Source organism: Crocodylus porosus, unplaced genomic scaffold (assembly GCF_001723895.1).
Source record: "Crocodylus porosus isolate Cpor-Errol unplaced genomic scaffold, CroPor_comp1, whole genome shotgun sequence".
NCBI classification, from domain to species: Eukaryota; Metazoa; Chordata; order Crocodylia; family Crocodylidae; genus Crocodylus; species Crocodylus porosus.
The window spans coordinates 19,479,324-19,489,597 of record NW_017728911.1 but is presented as its reverse complement, the minus strand read 5'-3'; the positions used below and the strand labels follow the sequence as shown (position 1 = coordinate 19,489,597).

At 41.2% G+C, this 10,274-nt stretch overlaps 1 protein-coding gene across 1 annotated transcript in view; it reads right to left on the bottom strand.

Annotated features, from left to right (window-relative positions):
- FAM214A (family with sequence similarity 214 member A) overlaps window positions 1-10,263 on the bottom strand; it is a 79,633-nt gene extending 69,370 nt beyond the window's left edge. Inside the window, exon 1 of the mRNA XM_019533550.1 lies at window positions 9,918-10,263. Within this exon, the coding sequence (XP_019389095.1) occupies window positions 9,918-9,933 (16 nt within the window). The 5' untranslated portion in view covers window positions 9,934-10,263. The remainder of the gene's footprint in view (window positions 1-9,917) is intronic.
- Between the last annotated feature and the right edge of the window lie 11 nt (window positions 10,264-10,274).

The window sequence follows — 10,274 nt, the reverse complement described above, 5'->3', positions numbered from 1 at the left end:
GGGGAGGAGGAGGAATTAAACCCCCTTGCTTCCCAATCTCCCACTGGCACAGGACCCCAGCTTGGGTCTGCCTAGCTTTCCCCACCCCCCCACTCGTGGCTTGAGTGGCAGGGAGCATGGCCAGCTAGCTGTCTGGCCACACGCCCCACCACTCAAGTGGTGAGCAGGGGGGCAAAACTGGACAAGCCCCAGCTGGGGACCTGTGCCAATGGGAGACAGGAGGCAGGGGGGTTTAATCCCTCTATCTCCCTTCTACTTGAGCCTGTTGTCCCACCCCTTCACCCCCTCCACTCCAGTGGGGAAAAGCCAAGGCAAACTGGGCTGTGTTTGCAGCTGGGTTTCCCACCCCCACCCTCTTGTCAGCCAGTCCTCACTGCTCTGGTTAGAGAGAAGAGGGGCGTGCCAACCCTACTCTGCTCAAGCAGACAGCCCAGCCCACAGCTACAAAGCTTCCTGGGATGCTGGGGGATTTAGCTTGAACCAGGAAGGGGTCTGGGACAGAAATTCCATAAACCCATTTGACCTAAATCAGTTAAGTCTGATACTACATTCAACAAGGTTCATCTTAAACTAGTTTTGGCCATTTTGAAACTGGTTTATGTGCACTGAACTTTTGTTCTGTTACAGATTTAAACCAGTTTCTGATCACTTAAACTATTTTGTGTGTAAATTATGTCCCTGCCTAAGATGACAAGGACCACTGTAAATTAGCAACCTAAGTACAAACAGTAGTGGGCTCAGGCAGCCTATGAAGAATTGTTGTGCTGATGCTATTTTTACCAGTGCCAATTAAAGTTAGCCAGGGTAAAACAATACCTTCACATTCTGTGTAGATATGCCCTAATTCTCACCAGAAATTAGGAATAGACATCTGAATCTGGGTATCTTACTTTTTTTATCATTTGAGTGTTAGGATCTTTCCAACCCTCCTCTCGAGTGTAATTCCAGAATCTCAAGTGTACTGTTAAGTAGAATAGCAGTGCTCAACCTTTTTGGCTGGTTAGCTGAATGGGCAGTGCCTCGCCTATCCATAGGCTGGATCTGGCTGGTGGACTTAATCCTGTACTTGTGGTCAGGGTAAGGGGATGGGGTGGAAGAGGGCATACTGGTCACAATCCAGCCACATAGGAGAAGGGGGCTTGGCTGAGCCCTAGCCTGGCCCTACAAGGAAAGGGGGTATTGCTCAGCCCCAATCCAGCTGCTGGAAGGGGAGGGGTGGAGAAGGGTGGGAAGAGGGCATAGCATGGGGGGTGTGGGGTTTGGAAATTTGGCAGGATGGCTATATTAATTGCTATTTCTCTTTTGCCAAATTTCCTGATCTGTGGGGAGCCCCACAGGCCAGATGCAATGGATCCACAAGCCACAGGTTGAGCACTCTTGAAGCAGCCGGTTACCAACAACTGAGTTACCATGATCATCAGGCCCTTTTTATTTTCTGCATTTTCCCATATGATGCAAGTTCTAAATATGAAGTCTTAACATTGCATTAATGCAGCATTAGCCTATACAATCTGTCATTCTAGACCAAATGATCCAAAATACAGTACATTTAATGGTACAGTTAAATAGTTCAAATATGAACTGGTATGGAAACTAGCTCTATTTTTACAATTACTGTAGATGTAAATCCAGAATCATTGAAGCACGCATGCCTTTAATTAAATGCTGCTTTCAAAATATTGTTTTATCCTCACTTGGAATGAAAACAATATTTTGAAAGTTTTCCTAGAGCAAAAATGAATACCCAGATACAGAAAAATGAAATGTTAAGAACATAAGAACATGTTGACACAGAAGCCTTAGCCTTTATGGACTCATAGTAGGAAATGGCTTAGTGACCATTTTGAATCAAATCTTCATTGCATCATTCAGGGTTCAATTAGGAAGACAGAAAGGTTAAAGTGTCTATAAAAAAAACTAAAACTCACAAAATCTTTAAATTAACAATGGAATAATAAGATGGCAGTTAACTAGAAAAAAAATGGGTGATTCTTTTGATACAACCCAAGACATTGATTTTCAATTTCTGTGAAACTGAATGCGTCAGAACTGCCCCCCCCACTGTCAAAGCCTTTTCAATCAATTCTATTTACAATGGGGATTTCAATCATAAAATCAGAACACAGACTAGATTTTCCCCAGTTTTGCTATGTTAAGTGTTTTACTCCTCAAAGCTTTTATTTGTCTCTTCCGATTTCATACGTAGTTATCCCTGAGAAACCTTTCTAAAAGCAGCTCATTTATTTACTATTATGATGCCTTCATCAATTTTAAGTCTTCATAATTTTATAAGGCTCTTTTGGCACTATGTCTTAGATACCTTTTTTTATAAAATTGTAAAAACTGCTGATATTAAAAGGCAGGCCAATAGTAATTGCCACTAAATCTGCTAGAACAGATGATTTTAATGTTATTATTTTAACCAAATCAAAGCTTGAATATTAGTTATTTTTAATACCAACAAATTCTACATATAAAACTAAGTGTAACTATAATTGTTTACTGTATATACCTGACACCTTAGAGCGAGTTTTTCCAATTTCATCTAAAAATCTAATTTTCAGGCAGTAGAAGTAAAATTGAGTGTACACATATAAAAAAAGAAGTGTACATAGCTGCATTTTTACATGCTTAATTGCCTATGGTACATGAATATTTCATATTTCAAAGAGAAAACAAAGGTGACCATGTAACTGTGCATGTAATTTCAAGGAGTAGTATACTAGCCTATATTTTGGGAACTTAGCCTTAAATGTAAACATATGGAAAAAAAATTCAGCATGTTTCTTGAATGAGAATACTTTCTTTCTACCTCATAAAAGATATTTACATTCTTATCTTTCAAACACTGAAAGGCATTAACTCAGAATTCTTACTTTAGGATGAAGTGAATATTAAACGCTACCACTGAAGTGGAAGTGCATTATTTTATTGATTAAGACCTGGGAGCTGGGGCTGGATCTTGTGCCAAATGTGGCTTGTTTGGGACGCATGCTGCATGCAGCCTCCACCCTGGACCAATTGAAGCAAGCACTGTATGCAGGCTGCATCCCAATCCAGTCAGAATAGGTACCACATGTGGTACAATCCCAGATCTGTCACAGATTCGGCAGCCACAGCACTCACTGACATACGGAGGGGAGTGGGGGGAGCGAGGAAGGCAGATTTGTGGGCTGGACTGAGCCTATGAAGCCAGCCCTGTACCATTCATCCAACCCTGCAGGAACCCCTGCAGGGTTATTGCCCTGATGTATTAAATATATCACTATGCAAAGAAAGAGTAAGGCCATTTTCACTACTTTTTTAGCAACTGTAATTGAGTGTCAGAAGCAAAGAAACTGCTAACAGCAAAGTGCTGGACAAGAAAGTTCTTTTAACATATGTTGGAGGAGGTGACAGCCATGACTAAAAATGGAATAGCATCACATGTTTTAAGAAAATTGCTGGTTTTAGGAGGTGGAGCTTTATTCTGTAGTACATTTTAAAGTTAGGTCAATGAACAAAAAGTTCTCTCTCTAAAGTTCATTTGTACTTAAGTTGAAAACAATTACTTTGGGCCTTGCATGTCCTCAAGTCTCCTTAGTTAGAACTAAATCAGACCGCTAAAATTAAGGGCAGGATAGCAATTTCTAAGATTCCATACATGTATTTATGTATTTAAGAGTAAGGATCTAAGATGGCATACTTCAGTCAGCCAAAATTCCTGATTTCAGGCAGTGGAGGATTGAGTCATATGGGTCAAATCCTTAGAGCACTCCATTCACTAGCATTTATGTAAGGATACATCTAAAAATGTCTCTGTTGGCATAATGATGCAAGTGAGGGGTATAGGCTGGGATTCCTCCCAATATTTTCATACCAACAGAAGCACCAGAATAGACAGTTCTAATAGCAAAAAGCATTTTTGATGGTCTAGTTTATACTGTTAGAGGAATGAGTATAAGCTATACTGGCAAAACTATTCTTTTGGCATAAAAAGCTACGTCTGTGATCGGTAGATGTTTGGGTTGGAAGGGACCTTGGTAGATCGAGTCTGACTGCCACAGCATAAGGGTGTTAGGAGGGCTTGTCTCTAAAGCTCATCTAGTCTAGTGTGCAACACATGCAAGTGTGCAAGGGAAATAACTATTTCAGATGGCCTCTGTCAGTACCAGTACTCCTCCCATTATGAGAAAAAATTAGGAATAGTCAGAGCCTTGTAGTAGCAGTTTACACCACTCCCAACCCACTCCTATCAGCTCCAAGCACTCCTCCAAGATAGTATAGAAAGAACTCCCAGCATGGACTCAGTTCTACGCCCACCCTTACTATTTGTAAAACCACCAGTTCAGTCACTTCCAGGGATCTTTGAGAGGAGGAAGAAAATGCACCAAGATTTTCTACCATCTAAAATTACACTTTCTATCGACTGCTTTTAACAGTGTCTTTTAATAGTAATAAAGTAATTCTATTTTAAGTAAGAATTATACTGGCATTTCAATGATTTAAGTCTAAAATAAATACTTTAGTTATAAATAAGTGGTTTATTTTTCCCCCCAGGAAAAACTCTCATTATGAATATAAAAGAACTTTCAAGACCAGATTTCAAGAAAACCAAATTTTGTAGTAAAGTCTTGTTTTGTGGCACAAGGGAGGGTGATAATTACAGACCCACTACAGACCTGACACCCTGATAAAAAAAGGGAAAGGGACTATACCAAATATCCCAGGTAAGTCTGTATATTATGTGCTATAGGGAGAAACTTGTTTTCCCATAGATTAACATTATATGGCTTCATGCCTTACAAACAGAATCACAGTGTAATATTCTCATCGACCAGATTTTTTAAATCCAAACTATATTTTTAAAACTATTTTTGTGGAGCAAGTCTTAAAATTAGGAAAAATCACACCCAACCTTTCCTCTTAAACACCATTTAGCCCTCTTTCTGCACTTACCCATGACACCTGAATCATGACAGAAGTGTTTTCATCATGACAGCTTCCCTACTAAACAGGAACTAGCATCATCTTCAGCTCATTATCACCTTCCCTGAATTTACCTGTGCCACCTAAGCCAGAAGCATAATTTAAATGTTTTCAGAATGACATGTTCCCTACTAAACAGGACCAGCCTGTAACTTTGTATCTCCTCTATTGCCCATTGCAATCTCCTATTGCCCATTTTAAAACTTCAAGACTTTAACAGATCAGCTTCCAAACTGCGTCACCCCCCACAACTGAGAATGACATTATTTTCTAGAGCAGATATAAAATAAAAGGTTCTCTGTTACAGTGTATTACTAAACACAGAATACAATTAGACATGTCCTTTTCTTAGAGGTCCTCTCATTTCTTGATGTGGTATCTCTACAGTTCACCACTTTAGTTAAAATTCTCTCTCGGGAACCTCCTTTGGAGGTAGGTTTTTTTTGTTGTAAAAGTCATACATTAAGTCTGAAGCCAGTTTTAAGAATCTTCTTCAGGTCAAGGTATCCTGACTGCTGAAACCCAGGGATGCTTGCTCAACAGCATTTAGAAGGATCAGCCTGTTACGTAAAGCTTACAACTACTTCCTTCTTAAAGAAAGAACCTCATCTCAGATGCATCTGGCGACGGAAAGATGAGCCTGAATAAACAAGTCATCAACTTCCCACGAATCCTTGTCTTTACCTACTCTCCCAAAAGCCCAATGGAAAAAACCTTCAGTAACATTCCCAATGTGGAAGCTGGCCAGATTTCTAGTAAGGCTAAAGAAGTTCTTCCCACACTGATCATTTAAAGAGATGCAAAGGGACATTATATCTTTATCCAGTATTAGGATGAGACTCATAGGCAACACCTTTGTCTGTCTCTCTCATTCCCACCACCTTGCTACTGAAAGAAAAGAGGGGAGAAGGGAAAAGACACAAAAGAGTAGCCTTCAGCCTAATGGCTCCCATCCTTTCCCTTGCTGATATGTTTTTCTGGTTGATTGACATCCTTCTTTAAATTAGGATGTTAATCAGGGGAAATCAGTACTTTAAAATGCAAGTGTTTTACAGAACAAGTAAAAACAATCAATCACGACATGGTCCCCACCTATAGCACTTTCTGTCTAATTTTAGGGGACTAACCAGTGAAGAAACAGGGGAGAATAAAATAAAGGAAAACTAGAATTAGATAATAAAACAGCTGACATGGATTTGTCAAGAACAAGTGATATCAAGTCAATCCACTTTCTTATTCAACAGGGTAACTAGCAGGCCACAGAAGCGCTCACGACAATGCCTGTCAAATTCCAAGAAATCTGAGGATTCTACTAAATACCTTGTCACAAAGACACAAAAAAGAAAAGGAAAAGGGTAACTATCATAATAGATGGGGGCAGAAAGAGCAAGCAGCAGCACTACCGAAAAAGGGTTTGGTGGATTAAAAAGTAAGTATGACTCAATGATGTGACTCTTCTATTAAAAAAAAAAAAGGCGGTGGCAAAGGTTATTCTGGGACATATTAACATAAACCATATGGACAACAAGGGATGTAATTATTCCTTTGAACTCAGCACTAGTGCTGCCTCAGTTGAAGTACTATGTCCACTCTTGGCACCAGGCTTTGAGATTTGGCAATATTGTACAATATAAGATTGCTGGGAAAGAGAGAGTATAGATAAGCTGCCATCACTGCTTTTACCTATTGCATTGGTAAGAGTGCATGGCATGATTAAGGAACCAACTGCCTGTTTATATTAAAAAAACTCCCACTTATGTAGCTGCACTGAAGCTTGGGAGAAAAAATTTCTAGTGAAGACACAGCAGAAGGGGTCACATTAATCACCCTAGTGAGACCATATCAGTGATTCTTAACCAGGATACCATGGCACCTGTGGATGCCCGAGATCTTTTCAAGGGTGCCACAGGATGCCATGCAATTTTAGCACTGTTAGGTGTGGCAACATCATTCACAAGATAAACCCAGAGATTTCAAGTAGAAATTTAGTGTTAAAAACATTCTGACCTGTTAAGGTCTGTGTTCTTTGCAACTGAAGAACTGCGCTATTATTTTTCTGTTGTCCAAGAGCTGACCTTTTCCAAGGGGTTTTGAGTCTATTGAGGATCGCTTTGAATTCAAAAAGGTTGACAATCACTGGACTACATCCTTTCCTTGTATTTCTAAACATACTATTCATCTCATTCTAGCTCTCCATGTTGCTCCACTACCTTGCTCTGCAAGCATCATGAAGCTCTACATTTAGTTCCATCCTCACTGTTCTCAAAACAAATATTATTAGGATGCAGACAAGAAATGAACCTTCCTCACTATAAAAGCACAGAATCAAGTTCTTGATTTCATGGAAACCTTCTTCCTTGTCTTCTCTCAGTTTTTCTTCTGCCCTAATACCCCTCTCCCTATCAGTGTACTATGGAAAAACCAGAGAATAAGGCATCAGTTAGCTCTCCCATTATCATCTGCCCTCATTCTCTGCTAGTGACACTTGGAAAGGTTTATTATCGAGCAGTGTGATAAAGACAAGACAGGCAAATGAATCTTCCTCCTTTCTCTAGTCCACATATTTGCATACTGAAATACTATTAGGTAAAGTGTAAGCTTTATGACAACTGAAAACACAAATGTTTGATTTAATCAGTTTGTGATGGTATAGACAAAAATCCAGCTCAAACGGTCAGCTAGTCATTCAATTTAGAGGTGCAGAAGTACAATGGTCTATGCACACATAGAATCAACTATATAAAATAGTGATTGCCTAGATCAGAATTTAGTTTCCAGAAGCTGAAATTAATTAAACTGGAATTATCAAAACCAAATCAATATACCCTGGACTTTTAAGTTTCTTTCTTTATGGATTTACTACTTTGTATTCATTTGGAGTTTTTAATCTGACATTGCTATGGCACCTGCCAAAATTTAGGCTGTGGCAAGTTGAAATTTCTGCCTATTTTGTGTCCTTTGCTATTAAATTTACGACAAATGATAGCAGGTGACTGTACATTTGACTGCTTGCTATCCTGTGGTGCAGCTGCTATGCAGAAGGCAGCACATGTAAACATAACATGACCGTGCCTCCAAAAGAGTGCCTACGTGCCGCATATGGCATCTAGGCAGCACTTTCACTACCCCCCTTTGTACATGCTATTGCTCAAACACATTAGTGCATGGTTAAACTAGCATTTATTTACTAAACTAGCTGGTAACAGTCTAATTGTAGTCTGAACAACCACAGTTGTCTTTAAAGAAACAACACCTTCACATTGGTTCACTGATTATCTTAAAAACAGTTATGTCACAGCACCTTCTCCTATTATTAACTTGATAATCTCTGAGAGTCTTTAGACAAGTGTAGCTTTAATATACTAAACGCTGATTTCCAGGGAGGGAAAAAACCTTACAGTTTTTTTTGTCTACACACCCACGCATTTCCATAACATGCCGGTTAAAAGAGGCTCATCATTCCACAATCATCTTTGAACATGAAATAGATAGCTGGATTTTCCTACCTGCTAGGGGTTACGAAAAGCATAGACAAAGGTCAAAAAGAGCTTTTTGGACTGCTAGAGTAGAGTACCTTAAAGCTGCAAATATTGACTTTGATTTTATCTATCTTTTAGTTCATCTTGGCAGTAGGCACCTCTCAAACACATTGATGTGATCTTAAATATGCAAATATGCAATATGCAAACAGAGGCATTGTGCAAACAGACTGTTCTGTAGTAGGCAACTTTAAGAAAAAATAACATTCTTTTGTTTCTTACTAGCACTAATCTGTTTCTTAAAAAGCACCAAAAAAGCCTTGTGTACAGCTGATCTAGCTGTGCTGTGTATGTTTAACAGATATTCACAGAATAGATGATGTCAGTCACAGTTTGTGGAAAAACACTAACACACATCAGTTTCAGGTCCATATCAGAAAGTGTAATAACAAGCTTAATTAAAAGCACTTAGTACATATTAGTGTTTTAACACCTTAATATCTAGACTATTTAAAAAGGTTTCTCACACAAAAGTAAGTTCATATTGCAGGCTAATGAGAACAACAATAAATAAATACCACAGAATAAACATTGCTATCAAAATAAAAGGAACCAGGAAAACACTTGAAGGAACTTGCACAAGTAGTTACACACATGTGTCTTTAAATTATTTAAAAGTGACAAATGATGTCATTTCTCTTTCAGGCTTCCTGGTTACAGCAAGGTACGTTTTGACAGCAATAAACGCCAGCTAAGCTAAATATATGATCCAAAACAGCAGCCATGACACACTTTCAACTCTTGGGGCATCAGCAGCTGTTGCTATCCTGAGCACAAGAGCTAGAGACAGAAACATACACATCTCAGTCCACCTTAATTTGCTTATCGATTTGCGATTTCATAAAAAGAAAATCTATATACAAAAGACTGTGAAACAGAATATTCCAGCCTGCCACTCACTACACAACTGCTTGAAATTTAGAAAAACCCTCACATGGGCTTTTTTTTAATTTTATTGAAAGCGAGTTCTTTAAAAGTTCTCGATGCGTTACGAGGTGTTTGCGGGCAGCACCGAGCTGCGCTCACGCACCTCTGACTTATGCGGCAACCGCCTGCCGGGTCCGCGGGAGGGGCGCGCTGGAGTGTTGCAATGCCACGAGAACAGCGCGATGGCAACCGCGGCCGACAGCCCCCGGGCCGGTGGGATTTCCCAGAGCAAAAAGAAGTTCACCCACAGGAGTGTCGGTCACAGGCAGCGATGTTTCCCTCCCCCACCAATGCAAACGCTGCGGATCCTGGATCCAGCGGAGGCGACCTCCCCCCGCAGCCCTCCATTCCTCGGCCGAGCTCCGCGCGGAGTCGGGACAACACAGGCACGACCCCCCCCAATGTTTACACGCCAGGCGGCTTCTAAAATTAGCAACAAAGCGTCTCCCCGCCGAGCCGAGCCGAGCCGAGCCGAGCCTTTACCTCGTTCCGGCTTCATGGTGGCTCCCAGCCGGCTTCTCCGCCGGCCCGTGGGCGAGTTTCCGTGCTCCTGCGGGGCTGCCTCCAGCGAGGCTGATCCGAGCTGCGTTGTTTCGTCGCGTAAAAAAAGTCAGTCAAGCCCCCGCCGGGGCTCGCCGAGGCGGCAGGGCAGCGCAGGGCAGCTGGCGGCCAGGCCTCCCTCCGGCGCTCACGGGACAGCTCCGGGACGTGCCCGCGCGTCCTTCCCCGGCCCGGCGCCGGAACCGGGGCAGGGGCCAGGGCAGGGCTATTTATAACCTGCCAGGGCAAATCCCACAACAACAAAGCCCAGGCTCAGCCCCGACGGCCGGAGCCTCTGAG